This window comes from Thermobia domestica, chromosome 11 (assembly GCF_964235325.1).
Source record: "Thermobia domestica chromosome 11, izTheDome1.hap1.1, whole genome shotgun sequence".
NCBI lineage: Eukaryota > Metazoa > Arthropoda > Insecta > Zygentoma > Lepismatidae > Thermobia > Thermobia domestica.
In genome coordinates this window covers 191899810-191919265 of record NC_137464.1, presented here as the reverse complement: position 1 = coordinate 191919265, position 19456 = coordinate 191899810, and the positions used below count along the sequence as shown (strand labels likewise).

The 19456-nt window shown below is 34.8% G+C and overlaps 1 protein-coding gene across 3 annotated transcripts in view; it reads left to right on the top strand.

Annotated features, from left to right (window-relative positions):
* The window catches only part of LOC145664624 (uncharacterized), a 289506-nt gene extending 271019 nt beyond the window's left edge, over positions 1–18487 (top strand). For all 3 annotated transcript variants that reach the window (XM_081731448.1, XM_081731447.1, XM_081731446.1), the window contains one exon: positions 14423–18487. In XM_081731448.1, coding sequence (XP_081587574.1) covers positions 14423–17660 — 3238 coding nt within the window. In that variant the 3' untranslated portion in view covers positions 17661–18487. The remainder of the gene's footprint in view (positions 1–14422) is intronic.
* Positions 18488–19456: the final 969 nt, after the last annotated feature.

Here is a 19456-nt window from a genome sequence, read left to right as displayed (position 1 = left end):
ATGATAATTGTAATAAGCACCATTGACATTTTCACTCATCACTTGTACAGTAAGGGACACTTCTGGATGGTACACTTTTGCCGTAAATTTCCATATGGGTGTACCATCCAGAAGTGTCCCTTACTGTACTTTCCTTTACATGACATTTTAAGGCAATGTTCTATTTTAAAAATATATATATATATATATATATATATATATATATATATCGTTTTGTTTACAAAACTCATTTTTTTTTAATGGGCTACAAATATTCCTCCTATACACCTGACTTCTATGAAAACATTGTATCGATTGTATCTTCAATTTCCTGTCTATTCGCGGTGTAAATACCATATATAATATACACTGTGAGCAAGTACAATTACAAGTAGGAGCATTCTTTTCTTTCTTGTAAATGTTCGTTCTATCACACCTAAATTTTCTAATCCGTTCCTTCTAATTGGTCTGATGAAGGTGACAGTACACAGTCGTTGAAATAATTATCAGCGACTAAACATTGATTTGGGGCAAACTCAAGTGTCTTCGTAGTGTTTTAATTGTAGTATTTACATAGAATGTAGGAAAACATCGATTGTGAATAAATAAATGAATCAGTGATTTTCATTTTTGAGCTTTCTTTATACTGTACACGTATGTATTACACATTTTAAGACAGCGATTTCGATCTAAGTTCATCAGTCAACGTGATGGTTCATATAGGCATTTTACAAACAAAAACAGATTTCTAGTTGAGAAATTTTATTACTTTATAATACTCGGACGGGATTCGTTTCCGAAATATAAGTATTCGTAGAGTGTTTTCGTTATTATGTATAATTTTCGGATTAAAGACAAATGAATGACTGTTCCACTCAATTAACTCAAAGCCATCTTACCCTTCTGTATTCTGTTATAGATTGTTAATAATAAAAATAATAATTTTAAACGTCGAATTTTCGCTGACAGCTGTCAACATTGTCAAATCATATAGATAAGAAGAAAAGTTTTACATAAGGTTCCCCAGGTTAAAAGTAGTCGACTTTAAATTACTTATAGCCCTCCCCGCTGGTCTAGTGGGTAGCATTTGTGTTTTTTGGTGTATGTGGTCTCGGGATCGATCCTTTCTGAGAACGTAAAACTTTAATTTTATAATCATTCAATTTCATTTATCATCTGTCTCCTTTAGCCTAAACGGAATAACCATGGGACCTTAAAAAATCAAACCACCTGGTTAGTAAACCTGCTCTGTGAGGCGGTTCCCGCACGCTTTGTGACACGCTTCCGCAAGGTTCTTCCGGACGGTATTGCAAACTGTGCCTTTGGAGGTACCGTGTTGTATAACCATACCTCTATGCATTGGAGGATTGTCCTTGTTACTGCTCTTCTAATGGCGCGCACTGTATTGGGAGTTCGAGCAGACTGGAATCGTGTTCTCCGCATTATCGTAGAGCAGTAGTTCCTCACCAGTGTGTTGGACAGTCCCATAAGTTTTGTCGCGAAATTTTAGAATTTAAAAATCATGAAGCACTTAATAATTAATTAAATTAACTTTTGACATATACTACACTAGTCAACCCCTCCAGCGGCAGCAACAATTCTCATTACAAGCAGAGTCACTTCTTCATAGAAGCTTATAGTCCTACACTACCATAACTTACATTATTTGTCATAAAAATCTAGTAAGAGTGTCGCGATGACGTGGGCGGTTAAGTAAAGTGTGTTGTCAGTCTAAAAAAGGTCAAAAATCACTGCCGTAGAGGCCTGTGGGATACATTACAGAGACCGTCAGATGATGAGAGACACATCAACTTTGCTGACTTCTTGAGCTCCTCCGTGGCTAAACTGTTAGCGTACGCGCCTTTGGCGTGGGAGACCCGGGTTCGATTCCCGGCGGGAGCTCATGTGGTTCGGATTCCACGTTAATCAGTAGGTCCATGTCTCATATAGCCTCGCTGCTGAGAGGGACGCTAAACTGAAATCAACTCAACTTTGCTGACTTCTTCTTTCCGACGTTGTATTGTTGCTGAGTGGCTGTAATTGGCAGCAGAAAGTGTATAAACGAATCCTTATCCGTGAGCTGTCACTTTTACCTTCATCGTTCCACGGATCGTGCTCAACTGACACTGCCATCAAGTCCAGGTCCCATTAAAGTCAGCCATGTAATGGGAAATAACAGCGGTTAAATGTGTCGTTCGAAAAGTCCAGTATTTTTATCTGTAGTGGGAATAGAATGAATGGAAATTAATGAATGAATGTGTGTTTACCAATGTACATATTTTCAGTTGCATTTTATTTTTGATTGGGGGATTGATTTTTTTTTGGGGGGGGGGGGGAAATCTATAACAGAATAAAAAGAACAACATGAGTACCTTTTGAGGTTATGTTTAAGGTTCTACAAATGACTGTTTCACTATGTTGTGTCAATTCGGAACAGAGTGAAGACTTCCATTTAACTCATCAATGATTTAATGTATTGATTATTTTGAATTAGTAAATGCATTTTTGTGGCTTGTTTCTCGTACTTAATCTAATAATTCGTATCATATATATATATTCATCCAATTTCGTACATAATCGGTCAGAGGCCAGTACATAGGAATCGTCATTAATATTGAGACTTTTTGAGTATAAGTGGCATTGCATTAATTTTACATAGTATCACTTAAATATTTATTAACATTGTAATACATTTTTTGAATTTCGATATGGTTTTAATAGCCTTCAGCTAAGTCAACAGCTTTGTGTACAGTTTAGTGGATATACGAAAGATACGTTTCAGTACAAGTACTAATTTGATATATTGTGTATATGTTGTTGTTTTGTCGTGAGTTATATGAGTGTACATTATTCACATCAGTAAATATAATTTCATTCGTTTTAACATATATAGTAATTTTGTATATATATACAAACAAGAGGTAGTTAAAATGTTATTTGATTGAAAAACACTTTTACAAGATGTTCTAGGTGAAAGATTGAAAGTGATATTTATTGCCTTCTTTTCTAAGCGAGAATAGTAGCAATTAGATGGGAAGCTCTCAAAAATTATTCCAAAACTTAATAAATACTGGAACTTAGCATAATATAGTAAAAGAAAAGTTTGTTTCGAAACAGAACCACATTGTCTATATATATATTACAAACCAATACTGCTTTTCCTTTTTTATTTAGTTAACAATATATTCATCCCAAACCGTTCATTGTAATCCCCAAGAATTGGTGGAGAGTGAATAATATACGGAAATTGCATTTAACACAATAGTAGATACTGAAAATTAAGTTCTTTAGATGTTTTTTTTTTTTTTTTTTCATTTATTTATTTATCATCTGTCGACAGCGTATTCCAGATTGCTTTCCCATTCTACCATATTGTTCCCTGTTGCTAACACATTCACATCACATCATATATATATATATATATATATATATATATATATATATATATATATATATATATATATATATATATATATATATATATATAGTTCAATGTATTGAGAATACATAAATTGATCAAGATCGTCTATGTACAGAAAAAAAAGAAAGAAAAAACAGCCGAGCCTTGAGGAACACCAGCGAAAATAGTAGCGGTTTTGGAGAAAAATGCAACTTCGATATTGTAAACTGTTTTACGTATTTGAACTATCTGTTTCCTGATTGTCAAGTATGAAGGTAACCATTTATATATTATACGACTAATACCATATTTCTGTAGTTTTTCAATAGAAGAGAACGTTATACACTATCAAAAACTTTAGAAAAACTACAAACCTACTGCATATTTTTCTTTCCAAGAATATTAGAAATCTCTGTAATAACCTTAAACAGTGCAGTATCGATTGATTCGGTTTTTTTGAAAACTACGTTTGGGAAGTCGAAAGATTGTGGTAGGATATAAAATTTTTCAAGCGCGATAACATTACTGATTCAAAGATTTCGAGAAAACAGATAGAATAAAAATGTCTGTAGTTTTGTACTTCATAAAAGTGGATTAGCATAATTTAGGTAAATCATAGGAAGCCCAAACAATACTGTAATTCAACAAATAAAAAAAGGAAAAAAGAAAATGAAATTGATAACTTCATCACAAACAACTTAATTGAAAGAAGGAAAGAAAGGAGGACTATTTTCGAGGTGTTAAAATCAAACGTTTCAGTCCGAGCAATGACACAATCCTGAAATAAGTTAGACAAATAATCGAAATATAAAAACAGAAGCAACAAATGTGGTGTTATAGGTTATGTGAAATGAAACAAGAAGAAACTGAAGGTCGAAAATAGAATAAAAATTCGTAAAATTCTTTACTGTATTTCAGAAGCAAAGATCTCTCTCTCTCTCTCTCTCTCTCTCTCTCTCTCTCTGTGTATATATATATATATTCTTTCTCACATACATCTGGAAGACGTGATCGTCCGAAATCATATATGTTATCATCATCTTTAAATTTGTAGTAGTTTATAAGTGAGAGATACGCTCTTGCCTACTGTTTAGGTCACAATGAGAGATCAACAAGTAAATCACATTAAGGGATATGCTCTATTTCAACTGACTGCCAAATTATTGTAGAATCATTTAGTATATTTTGGTGCTGCATAGAAAGAACAGTTCAATGCATATTGGGAACTGATTCATTTGTAACGAGTTTTTTATGTAGATTCTACAAAGGTTTCCCACGTTATACAATGACCGCGGACACAGAGCTGTTCAAAAAAGAGAAACTATTTCTGTTCTTCATGGTGTTTCGTTGACTTTTCTGTTTTTTTTTTTTAATTTTTTTTTTATTTAAAACTGTTTCGATGTTTTGTAATGTTGCTTTTTGTCGCCATGTTTATTATATGAAATGGGAATAATGTGTATGTGGAACATTTTTCAGTAAATATACTTAATTTCTCTCAACAGTGGATTTTATTTTGAACTTTATGCGTAATGTCATATAACTGATATCAGTAAAAGAATGTTGAACCTCATTTAAAAAAAAAAAAAAAAAAACATTTTTGCTTCATTAAAAAAAAAAATTGCTGAGATAAAAATACATGCGCGATATAGTTCCGTTAATAGATATTTAGTTCAGTATCTTTCAGTTGAGAACAGCCGTTTCAATAAGTGTTCTTAATATTTTGATAAAAATGCTGTATTTAATTATATTAGTCTTTTTTTTTAAAAAAAAAAGAAAGAAAGAAAGAAAGAAAGAAAAGAAAAGAAAACGTAATCGAAATTTATTACAATACCAACAAGCCGTATGGTTCAACAAGGTAATTGGATTACAGTCAAAGACCATAACCTCAGTTTGCGTCTATATTTTTAATCACCGAACAGTTTCAAAAGATGTGAGTTGAACAACAGCACTGTAGAATATTCTTATTAATAAAAGTGATCCCTACTTGCGAAAATTTTGAAAAACACTGGCTTATACAGGAACTATCTAGTGATTAAAAATATTAACGCTGTGAACCTTATAGTGTTCTTGAAATTACGTGTACCAAAATTTCTCAGATTGTGGTCTTTGAGGTTAGCCTATAAGTTGCGGTCCTCCTAGATTGAACATTAGTTTAGTCCAAAAAAGAGTGAAATAATAAAATTCAAGTGAATTGCGTATCATATACTCTAGTTAAGAATCTCAAAGAGATATAAATTTTGTATACAAATAATACATTATACGATTTAAATAGTTGAAAATTATACAAGTTCTAATAGCTGATATGGACATATTATTATAAAATATTCCTGATAACCCTACATTATACATTATTTAAAAAAACTAATTTATTTTCGTCTGTTGATGCCAATATAAAATTAAGAATTCTTTTTAACGCCAAGGCTAAGGAAGACAGTAGTGATATGAGATGATAATGATGGAAGTGGGAGGAAACGAGAAAACCCCGACAAAACCCCCACACGTGGTGTTTATCTAAGGGAGCTGGGATCAAACTAGAGACCTCACGCGCCAGAGGTGAGCGCTCTACCGCTGAGCCACCGCAACGTTTTTTTAGGAAATTTTGATTGATGATATTTTTTTGAAATATAGGTATACAAGTATATGCTCAGAACAGTTTTAAGAAGTGATATATTTGCTTCCGAAGGGGACTAGAGGGTGATCTGTAGAATATATTTACTAATAAAAGTGGTCCGGAGTAGCGAAAAGTTTGAGAAACGCTGGCCTATACAGTTACAGTATCTTCGAAAACCTTATATATTTTCCTGAGAGAAACAAAATATCGCCTTATCTGTCAAGACAAGATCCCAAACGTGCTATACATTTAAAGTTGTCAAGTTTTATATGAATACTTCTGCTGATACGAAGCGCATATCAAAGAAAAAAAAAACTATATTTTTTTAAAAAAAAAGAAAATGATAGAAGAAATTTATTATGATTGATATTCAAGTACATACTTTGGCTATTTATCGATGTAGTCATCATGAATCTCCAGACATTTCTGGTAGCGTGACACAAGCTTATATCCTCTGTGTAAAAATCTGCCGCCTGAGAGTACAGCCAGTCCAGAACTGATGTCTTGACCACTTCGCTGTCGTTGAAATGCTTCGATGCAAACCACATTTTCAGGTGAAAAAAAAAGAAAAAAGAAATTGCTGGGGGCAAGGTCGGGCTCTAAGAGGATGATTGAATAGTTCATATTGAAATCTTTGAATTGTCTCAACAGTACAAGCAGCTGTGCGGGAGTAAGCGTTGTCATGGATGAGAAGAATTCCAGAACATAGCATTCCTCTCCGCTGATTTTGGATAGCACATTGCAGATTATTCCGTGTTTGGCAATACTCGTCTGTTATAATTGTTTGGTTCTGGTTCCAAGAATTTCACAAGAATCACATCTTTTTGGGACGAAAACACGATTATCATGATTTTGTGATCTGACAGTGTTTGATTTTTATCCTTTTAGGAGAACCAGAGTATCGCAATTTCATTGACTGCTGCTTTGACTCCCCAGCATATCCATACCCAGGATATCCAGGTTTCATTCCCCATCACTATGTGAAAACAGAGATCATCTCCATCCTCCCCCCAGTGAGCCAAAAAAAATCACGTGCAGTTGTCATTCTTTGCTCTTTGTGAGCGTCTGTCAGCATTTTTTGGCACTTACCTTGCACACAGTATGTAATAATCGAGCTTGTCAGTCACAATTCGATGCAATGTTTTCGCAAACTTCTAAAAATTCTTTGGGGCGAGTTCATTTGTTGTGAACCGGCGATTGTATCGCGCTTTCTTGTTGACGCGTTCCACCAGATCGTCCATCCGAATACTAGTCCTTCCGCTACGTTCATCATCGTGAACATTTGAACGCCCTTCTCGAAAACTGCACTATTGCCTGACCTGTCCTTCACTCTTAACTGTCGGTCTGTAAATGACACACAATTCCCGATTGATGTCAGCTACATTCTGTCGTTTGGCGTTCAGAAATCGTATGACAGATCTCACTTCACATTTGGTGGGATTTCGTATTATGGTAGCCATTTCATCTTAATGCTACTCGCACATACTTACTCCACTCGCATGATTCTCTCTCTTGCAAACACACAATACTAGGGCATGGCCCTGCACATACTCAACTTCATCAGTGTTGCCAACCTCGCATAAAAATTATTGGTCTTTTTTTGACATGCGCCTCGTACAACTATCCACGATTTTGGGAAGATATCCAAACACTGTGCGCGTGGGTTTTCTCGCGGTTCTCCCGTTTCCTCCCACTTTCTTCATTCCACCATTTCGTTCATTCCTCATCATCACCGTCTTCTTTAGCCTAACCGGCATAACCGTGGGACGTAAAACTCAAAGATTTCATTTCATTTCATTTGGGAAGATATCCTTTAAATTACTCTTGCATAAAAAGAAAAAGAAGAGAGTTGAATCTGAGTACTGTACAGTAAAGACTTCACTTGGCCACTATCTTAGCATTGTCTTCATTAATACTATTTCATTTTATCTACGTTTCTTCATGAGTATGTAAAATGATTGCAGGTGAGTGAAAAGCAGGCGTATATAACAGATCATCACAAAAATGTTAGTAAGTTCTTGGCATAATTTCAAAGATAGAGTACCAATCATGTTAGTACTGTAAGATTGAACCAGGAAATTTCATTTATGATGTAAGTTTAGGGTATAATATTCCATGCTTTTAAACATATAGCTATTAAAATTAGTTTCGATTTTTATGTCATTTTCTTTTGCAGGAGTAGATGTTGGAATTTAAGTGTATAGATATAGATATAATGTATGTAAACTTTTGTTCTTAATAATCATAAAAGTTGATACTCATATCTTCCAGTCTTTTTGTGTTGTATTTATAGAGAAGTAAATTCAATCGACATTTTTTGGTAATGTTAGTGAAACAGTTTCAAACTGTTTCCCGAAGAATCAGATAAATTTTATAGTTCTGCTTGCGGATTGTTGCAAGGTTTTAGCCATATGTATACATCAGAAGCACGTTCTTTCTTACCTCTATATACCCCAGAATCAAAAGGAAAGCCATATTTTGGATTTATCTACATAAATAAATAATGCGAAAACAAGTTATTTCCAGCAAAAAAAAAAAAAAAATCGAAGAGCAATATTATGAATCAAATCATATCCAAAATAAAAAAAAAAAATTAGAAAAGAAAAATTGAGATCTTAGAGTGATAATATGTCCTTAGTGAAAACACAAGCCAACGATGAACTTCCCCTCTCCCTTAAAAGAAAAATTAAAAAGATATTTTTTCAGGATAGGTATAGTCCTTTACACAAAAGTAGTATTTGTTTCTCTGTATTATATACATTATCCACAGCGTTCATGTAATTGGAAATGTCTTTAAATTTTTAAAACAGTACTTTTGGATTCAGCAATCTCCAAAACTATCTAAGGCGGTATGTCTAAATAGTTTTTGTGTTTATTGTATCGGCTTGTATAAGTCAACAGATTACAAAGCTGTTGTAGTACAATTATGTCACCAGAACTATTGAACAAGATCAAAGCTACAACATTTATTACAAGTTCATTCTGTATGAATATCGACTTTTGAACTTCTATAGATAAAGTTGCGGAACATCTCTATCTCTCTCTCTCTCTCTCTCTCTCTGTTTGTCTGTCTGTCTCGTACATAGATACGTGTGAATAAATTGCTTATAAGAATATAGTAAATCACTAATGCACAACACACAAAAGTGAACTACAAGTACTATTAACTAAACATAGGAGGAAGTGGAAAGAAAAAGAAACAGAGAATTAACTGAAATCTCCAGTTGAGTTCTATATTGGTTAGCCTAATTAGATGCTTCACAGTTACTGCTCTTTTTACTTTTCTTCATACTTCCTCCCCTACATATCTGATGAAGCGTTTAGTGAAATAGCTTATAGCTCACTATTTTGTCATTGATCGTGTTTTACTTTTTTCTGTTAAGTTCTTTACATATACGCAGAGGACCCCAAAAATTTATATCCACTTTAACATAAATTCTGTACGTACTTTCTTTATTACTAGATTCACATAGATCTTAAAAGGTAGCTCTAAGTAAGGTTTGACTTTTGCACTTACCTGAAGTATTTCTAATGAAAGAGGCCACCTTTGCGTCTAGATACTTCTGATTTCGACGAATTACACTAAACGAACAACATTGATTGCAATATTCACTGTAATTTTTCTGTACTGTATTTCAATTTGTTCCTGTTGAGCAGTCAATATACCACATTCTTCAGCAACCTCATAGACACAAATTAAGAGATGTTTTGTGAGGGGAACGGCGAAGAAATTCAACAGCATTTCTTCGCCCTATCCATCATCTTTACTCTGTCATTGTATTTTACTCTCATAACAGCCATATAATGACTTTAACAATCGTGCGACTACTGACATCTCTAGAGACAATATAATACTCTACACTGCCGCCATGATTCTGTTTGATTTTTTAAAAGAGCATAGATTATCAGTGTTGAAGTGTATATACAATTTTGGGATCCTTTGTATATATATATATAATGTGCCCAGAAAAGTTCTGACGGATGTTTACGTGGCGCTTTCTACACTTCTTTTTTTCTCGAGGTGAGAAGAAAAGAAGGTAACTTGTTAGTTAGAGCAGATCAGACATGTAAACCCCAAATAATGTATGTTTTACTCATTTAAATTTCAAACAAATGCAAGTGAAACACGAAAGAAGATATGCCAGGCATTCGATAGGGGTGTGATAACTGAGTCGATAATACAACAGTGGTTTGACAAATTTAACAACAGCATTGAATCCCCTTAGAACGCATCATGTACGGAACGTACACAAGCTATAGACAATGATATAACGTGTAAGGCATTGGGAAAAGAAAACATTCCATTGCAATGGAGAAGTCATTTACTAGTATCTCCACTCCTTGGATCAGAAAGTGGCATGAGTCTTAGTCTCGTCAAAGGAAGGATTCTTTCAGAGACAAAATGATTATGTGTGATAAGAAATGTTTTTTAATGATACTCCGCATCATTGGTTTGAATCCTATGAACTCAAAACAACAAAAACCGCTACTTCATCAACAGAAGGTTATGGCCTTTGTATGGTGAGTGCTCGCAGTGTCATGCAATGCGAATGGCTGCCAGCCACCTGGGTAGATAATCAGTGTACATGTGTAGTTGCATGTGCATGAAAAATTAAAAACCATGAAGAAAGTGCTTGTGAATCACGGATCATTCTGGTTCAAGTCAACGCAAAGTCAGAAATTGCTAAGATTACCCATAATTCCATCATCCAACTTACTTAAGAAACGCTAATGTATCCTCATATTCCGTAGACATTAAACTGCCAGAATACTATGTGTTCCATTCATGTGATAACTATCCAAGTTCTCAATCCATGGGAAACTGGTTTACACGAGTATGGGGAACAGGTTATTGCTGCTGATGATGATTATTTCTGATTTTCCAGGTACACCTTATTTTAGCATCACCTTTGTTTGTGTAAAGTTAAAATCCGACAGAACATTTTTGGGTACCTAATAATAGAAAACATATATATATAATAGTTAATTGATAGTCATTCTCTCTTGCAGCTGATTATATTAATGAAAATGAAGATCCTAGCTTAAAACGAAATAGTTGTTTGTAATTAACAAGTGAAAGAGCAAGCGTTCCTTACAGTTAGTTTAAAAGATTTCTTGTTAAATGCGTGCGTAATTTATACAAGGAAGTTGTATTGAAGGTGTTCATTTACAGTCAATTGATTGTGAAGCTTGAAAGCGTCATAACTTACTCCAGTTTCTTGTATTATTATTATTATTATTATTATTATTATTATTATTATTATTATTATTATTATTATTATTATTATTATATAAAATTCTCAAAGTAATAGAAATCCAAAACATAATAGTGCAATTTCGCTTTGTAGTGATCCGTTATACTTTTAAAGAACTACAAAACAAAAGAAGTAGTATTAATAAGAATAATGATTATCCTTGAATAATTCGGTACAAGTTGCTATGTTAAGCCTTTCGTGGGAAGGATTCTTCACACTAAAGGAGACTAAGTATTGATTATTTGATCGACAGGGAAGTGTTATTCCCAGTATAGCCATGACTCCTTTTCATTAGAGGAATGGTAAATGCACTCGAACAATGATTTCTCTTCGTTTTGAGCCTGTCTTGAGTCTACTGTGTAAGTATGAGAGTGGTGGTTGATAACGGTTTTTTAAGTTCAATTTTTATTATGCATTCTGAAAAAAAAAATGTAAATTGACAACGATGGTATACGACTATCCACTTATGCTACTAAGTAGATGAATAACAAACCTATACATGATTTATCCACTGTAAATAACCCTTGAGATATGTCATTTGTGTAAGGAGGCTCAAGATAACACTATTCTTTGTCCATCAGTGTAGCTGTTAACAATGAAATTATGTTACTGTATACCATCGGCACCGATTTCAGAATAATCTTTTTTTTTGGGGGGGGGGGTGAGGAATTCGGCTGTGTGTGTTTCGGTGTTAGATATGAAAGCAGATATATCCAGATCCTAGGGGAAAGGCAAATTTTGAGGTGCGGGATCCTCGGCCCCTAGGGATTTCTACATCTTGGTGTACGGCGCGCGTTGATTTTTGATGTCTGTAAATTTATCTTAAATTCAATAACATAGAACTGAAATGTATACAAGTGGCACCATCTTATCATTTCTTGGAAAAAGTGACCCATTGAAAGGGTTACTGTTATCCTTGACAGTTGGAAAGGGTTACGGTTATCCTTGACAGTTGAATTACACAGAAAATGAATTGATATATCATTTTTGTCTCTACCTTTATATTTCCATGATTGTATTCGTTTCATTTTTCTTTATTTATATAAATTAAAATTCCAATTATATTTTCGCTTTCTCTTATATGTGAAAATTAAAAGAAATCAATAAGGACTTGTGGGTAACTTTTTGAGGTCTGCATTGAGCAGAAAAAGAATTGACATTTTTGTCTTCTTATTTTGCTTATTCTCCGTATTTTTTTCCTTTTCAAGTACTAATGATTGTATTTTTAGTTTCTTATATACGTACATATTTCCCGTTTACAAAACCATGTAAATAATTTCTTGTATATTTAATCTAAAACGCAAAATACTACAAAAGTAATATACACAAATAAATATTTACTTAAGAAATTAAATAATGTCCGGAACAAATAATATTGTATCAATTCCTCTTCAAGATCAAAGCTATGACGAAAAAGTGGAAGCTACGAACACAGCTAAGTTGTGTTCATTTAATATATTCTAGTCCAAGTTATTAGGCCAATACTATCCTCATTGCGTTATGTGTTTAGGTTTTGTACGTATAAAAAATGTGGGAAGCGGGCTAGCGATGCGATATTAATGAATATAAATTTTGAGCTTCTGTTGGGAATACAACCAGAAATATACGTACAAAAATATCAGCATGCTGCCACTTAACACAATATTTAAGTGAAATAGGTAAACCGTTTTCCCTTGGACGATGGGCATAACTTGCAAGACTAGAAATTCCCTTAAATTCATGTAACATTTTTCAGTGAAATAAATGAATACCTTCATACAATTTTCTAGTAAATGTAATAAAACTGTGATGATATATTTCTATTCATTGGAATGTGAAATAGGCAGAGTTGCTTTTATCACGCAGGATGTGAAATTTTATGCCACTGAAGAAGTGATGGACAGTATTCTATTTTACTATTGAATTTATATTTTTTTAAATGAGTTTCTCCTGTGATTTCTTTCAACGATTTTATTTACTTATTTATTTTTGAGTGTAGCTACTAACTACTCTAATTGTTATGCATAACAGAGATGCGTATACATAAGTGCTCGGTAATATTTACACGCTACATTGTTTTGACAATCAATATAGACCTTTTTTTTTAATAAAGGAAAAAAAAAAGAGCGAAGGAAGATCTTCGAGAATTTAGTAACAACTTCGTTATATAGCATATATACAGGGTGTCTACTGGTCATGAAAGTCATGAAAGTCATGAAAAAGTCATATATTTTGCTTAGTGGTCATGAAAGTCATGAAAAAGTCCTTTATTTACCCAACTGGTCATGAAAATCTGAAATCTCAAAGTATATTTTTATACTTCATACTTTTATATCTCATACTGCATGTACTGAAACAGTTGTATCAGGTCAGTAATTGTGAGAATTTCCCCCACCAGTTAGTGCTGGCTAACTGGTACTTTACTGTCTTCCTAGCTGCTCCCCATTTCATCTTCTAGTCTCTGTAATATAGTAACAACTTTTTACTGTCCAACTTTGTGATTTGCTATTTCTTTACTTCTAAGAAATGTAAATTGTGTATTTTTGGGCCTTTAGACTTATGCAAATAATATTATTCGTTCGAGTTTGCAGATTTTAAATTTGATGATCTATTTTTTTAAAACGAATTTCTTTTATAATTTGTTTTGTCTTTAGGCAGTTCTCTGAGTGCTTAATTTTAGACAAATTTCTGCTAGATGGATAATTATACTCAGAATTAAAACTTCAAATACAGTATAGAGTGATTAACTGGTAAGAGCAGGCCCGTATTTAGGTAAGTGCTATTCTGTGCTCGAGCACAAGGCGGCAGAATTTTAGATTCTTTCTTTAAGATCTTCACAATAAGTGACATTTAAGACTAACAACCCGCATAGTTCCGATGCACCACTGATGGTAGGGGTTTATTATTACTAATGGTAAATTTTTATCGCCATGGTCATGAAAATTTGAACAAAAAGGTCATGAAAAGTCATGAAAAAGTCATGAATTTACTTTCTGGTATTCCAGTAGACACCCTGATATACCATAATTATGCAAAATCATGCTGCTTCAATTTTTGTTATTGATCAGTAGGTTAGGGGCTTTTTGCACTTCTGCTCTAGTAGAAAATTTCATGTCATTATTCTTTATTCTTAGTACTAATACTCGTAAATTTATTAATGTGCTTAATATGTAATCAATTTATTCTTTATCGTTCCAGATATAATGACAGATACGCTCATAGGGAGGCTCCGATCGAACAACCCCCAGCATCTCATTCCAGCCATTATGAGGGTAATTACCGCAGATACGACCAATATGAAGCCCATACCTCCGTTTCCAGAGATTATCCAGAATATCGCGAGAAGCAATATGAGAAGACGACGTATGATAAATGCGATTACGTTGACCATCGTCATGACTCATATAATAAGGATTATGAACGCAGCAGGGGCTACTACGATACTGAACAACATGAGAAGACTTCGTATAATTACACTTCACCTCCAGCACCAGCAACACGCAAGAGGCCATCGTTGTCACCACCAAGGAAGAGTCGAGAGAGATTCTCGAGTGGTGAGCGTCACACGGACTATTCATCTAAAGACGATCGACGGAAGAAGAAACGTAAAGTGTATGAGAAAGAAAGTCGACCAGTTGAACCGGAGACTCCTATGCCATCTTCAACAACGTCAGCGTCAAGAAGAGAGAGGATTGTGGTACGAAGAGAGTCTTCAGACGAGGAAAAAGGCAGGGATCGAAAGAGCAAAGAGAAAAAAGTACGCGAGGTGAAAGTGAAGGAAGTGAAGAAAAAGAAAAAGGAGAAGAGAAAGTTGTCTGCGGATGAGAACGAGCGATCGGAGGTTGGAGAATCGGAGAATGAGAAACTGAAAAAGAAGAAGAAACGGGAAAAGAAAGAGGAGAAAACAGTTAAGAAGGAAGGCGAGCGTATTGAGGTTGTAAATTCCGAGAAGAACAAAGCAACCAAATCATCATCTTCAGAGACAGGCAAAACTCAAAAATCAATTCCGTCACACACAACAGACAAAGCAGGTCATCATCAGCAACAACAACAGGAGTCGCTAACTAAACGAACCATAACTATTAAAGCAGTCAGCGGTAGAACCCTTATTGAAGTTCCAAAGCACGAAGAACCAGTAGAGACACGCAGAGTGAATGTTGCAGAGGGTAATTTGATTCAAGTAAAAGTAGTGGAAGAACCACCGCCTCAGTCTGGTGCACCAATTCCTGTTACTGTTGGAAATCGCAGCGGTAAGTTCAAAGAAAACGAGCAACGAGATCGACTGATTCCAAGCTGTAACAAGATGTTACCCTTGGCTGATGTAAGAGAGGTTCCTGCAAAGACTGGAAAAGAAGGAACGGAATCAAGTAAAGAAGCACCATCAGAACAACAGCCGAAAGTTGAACAGAAGCATGCAGCGAAGGAAGACAAAGAAATTAAGAAAGAAGGGCCTGCTGAAACAAAGGAACAGAAGGTGAAGGAGACAAAGCCCGTGTCGGAAAGTAGTGTGGCTGAGAAACCGAAGGAAACCACCGCAAAACCAGCAGAAACGGAAGTTGGGGATCCGAAAAATGAGGAAAATGCTTCCGAGAAGACTACAAAACCAAATCAAGCTGGCACTCCAAAAGAATCCCCTGTTATGACAGCTCCACTTCCAGAAATTTCCAAATGGGAACGGGAGGATGATTATCACATGCAAGGTTCGTTAAGTGTAGAGAACACGAGCAGTGAAGAGAAATCGGATAAAAGCAGTAAAGTAGTGACAACTGAGGTCCTGAAGCGAGCAGAAAACGCCATATTTCAGAAAGCCATCACGGGGATTCGCCCAATTGAATCAAAGAAAGTAGAGCGTAAAGTGTACTGTGCAGAGAAAGAAGAACCACCGAGGGAACCACGGGAAAAGAGGAGGGAGGAGAAAAAGATTGAATCAGTTCTAGAGAAACGTGCTGCTGAGCGAAAAATAGAGAAAGAAATTAAAACAGAGAAGGTGGAAAGAGAAGCCCGTAGCACAGGCAATTCCTTACAAATCACCATTCCAACTGGAAGATCAGAGAGATCAGTGGAAGTCGCTCATGAGCCACGGAGCAATAAAGTGAAGATCGACCGTGGAAGATTTGGTGGACCACCTCCAATGGAACACTTTGAGAGCGTCCCTCCGCCGAGATTGCCAGCCAAAGAAAGATTAGGAATTCGTGTGAACATTGATGTGGATCCTTTGGTCAGACGTCGAGAGACCTCGAGACATGTTAAAAGAGGGTTAAAGAGTGCTGTTGAGAAAAAGAAATCTATATCAAGGTCGCGATCGCGTTCACCGCTTCATTCAGCTGTGAGGAAATTCAGTCGGGAGTACAGCAGGAGTCATAGCAGAGAAAGAGAACGAAGGAGAGAGAGAGAAAAGGATCGATATAGAAGCAGGGATAGAGATCGAGTAAAGGATGACAAAAAGGAGAAAGAACGGGAGGAGAAGGTGGAAAAGGAGAAGCCACGGCGCAAGAGCAAAGAACGAAAGAAAAAGAAGGAAGAAAAGAAAAAGACTAAACATAAAAGAGCTAAAGGTTCGGATAAGGATTCTAAGAAAAAGAAGAAAGAGAAAAAGCGACGTAAAGAGAAAATAAAGAAACGTAAACAGGAAGCGAAACAAAAGAAAGCAAACAAGAAGAAGGAATCTCAAAAGGAGGAATCCAGCGCTAAAGAAGAAACCAAATCAAACGAGAAGAATGACAATAATGGAAAACCAGAAGAAAACATTATCACTGCGGGAGCAGAAAATACAACGGGACAAGATCAAAAGTCTACTGATGCAGCGTCCAAAAAGTCAAAGAAGGAAAGGAAAAATCCACGTCTAGCGACAGATCGCAAAAGGTCCACTTTAGATGAAGCGGCATTTGAACCGGATTACGATGCGTCCTCTGGAAGTGAATCTGAGTCAGAGGAAGATGGCAATGATACAACGGATGTTAAAAATGACGAGAACTCTTCCCAGCAGAAAAAGTCAGAGCAATCTGTCGAAGGAGCCGCTGACGAGAAGAAAGACGAGAAGTCAGCTAACACGGAAACTGACTCGGGCAGTAAAAAGAAAAAGCGAAGGAGACCGAAATCAGAAAGTTCCAGTAGTTACGAAAGTTCTGATAGCAGTGATGATGATGATGACGATGACGACGATGATGATGACGATGATGACGACGACGACGATGATGATGATGATACCAGTTCTGAAGAATCGGAATCGGATTCTGACTCATCCCATTCTACACGTCGGAGGAAAAAGAAACGAAAAGCTCGCAAGAAGAAGAAGTCGCATCGTGTTTCGTCCAGCAGCGAATCAGAAAGTGACTCCAGTTCCGATTCAGAAGAGGAAAGACGAAGCAAAAAGAAGCACAAACGGAAGGAAAGTAAGAACAAAAATAAGAAAAAGAAGAAATCAAAACATAGATGAAAGTATCGTCGCCGAAAGCACACATAAGACTGATTGCAGAGTTAATAGCAAACACAGCCTAAACAAGTGCCGACATGCATCTGCATAGACTCAAGGAGAAGAAGAAAATGTGAATTACAGGCACTTGTTTGATACAATGGCATTTTGTATTACCTGTATATGTGAATAATTCCTGATGGTACCTGAGCGTGGAGAGTACCATTCACACGCGTTCTTTTGTTATACCTGTTCAAATAATAAAATAATTTGTGTGTGACTGTTAGAATTACATTACTAGTAAAAGAAAATAAAACAGGATTTTGCTACTTAAAAATTTAATTTAATTTAGAGAAAGTCAGAAAAAATTGCTAACTTTTTTTTTTCTTCATAAAAATTCAAGTGAATGTGTAGGTGATCACAATATTTAAGAACATGCTTTGCAAACAATATAGTCAGTCTGCCTGTTTTGGGCATGTGTATTCTGGTACTAATATGTACTTAATTTAATTTAAACGTTTCACTTAGTTTTTCGCGTTCTGTAAAAGTCGTTTGTTAAAAAACACAAGTGTTGCTGAATGAACTCTTTGGTGCTCCATGAAACTAGGTTGATGCAGTAAATAAAGAAAGAAACAAATAAAAAGAAAGTACTTTCTGGAGATGTTGTGTGAATGCTTTAAAGTGTAAATATGTAGAAGATGAGAAAGTGTGATAGTATAAAAACATGAGTTTCGTATGTTGTCAATTGTACACATTTTATTATTTGTACTATATGGGGACACTATGTGTTTCCGTGGAAGTTTTCTTGTTGTAAAGAAATACAATAAACCGACAACAATATCTAAAAAGAATTACAAGTATTTTTAGTATTGAAATGAACCTACCTATGAGCATGAAACCTTCGTGTAGTAAATTACAATAGCAGCAATATTTTGACTACCTCTGGTTCCACAGGAAAACGATGGTAGCAGAAGGTTTGTATAATTATGTTTTCCAGGTGTATAACCAAAGGGCCTCGCAATGTGTGTATGGGATAGGTCAAATTTGCTATGATAAATAGGCTATATATTGTAATCTTCGAAAGTCAAAACTCAGAAAAGTTATAATGGATACAAAATTCAGGAACTTTTTTTTTTTTTTTTTTTTTTCAATTGCTAAAGTGCATAATACATGTCATTTTGTGTGCCCATTATGGAGAAATATGTTCAGTTCAAATTCACTAAAATTATTCACGTTGTACCGTTGTTTCCTAGGTTCTCCTCAAAAGTCGTAATCAGAAATTGGTATATATAAACATTTTTAAAAGTTTGCTTTTTACGTAACAAATTGCTGAACGAATTTAAATTTGCATAGCAATTTTTAAGTTCTGCATCGCAATTTCGCAGTACAGAAAATTGTTATCATGTATTTTATTGTTCTATGTGGACATGAAATAATTAAAAATAAATCCATTTTTGCATATCACAAACAAGTATGATATTAAAAAATAAAATTGAGTAAAATTAACGTCATATTTTTTTTAAATGCTAAATTGTTTTCTGTAACTGCAAAACTGCTGATTTTCAGTTTCTCCATATGAAGCTTTCTGTTAAATATCAACTTTCTAATGATCTCAAGAAAAGGAAAATCGGAATTATGTAGTTCACGAATTGAACATTCATTATTATGACAAAGAAAACATAACTTAATTTCACACAAATGTTCATTTCCTAACTTTTTTCTTTTTTAACGTTCTAAATCGAATACTTAATTTCACACAAATGCTCATTTCCTAACTTTTTTCTTTTTTTCTTTTTTAACGTTCTAAAGCGAATACTGCT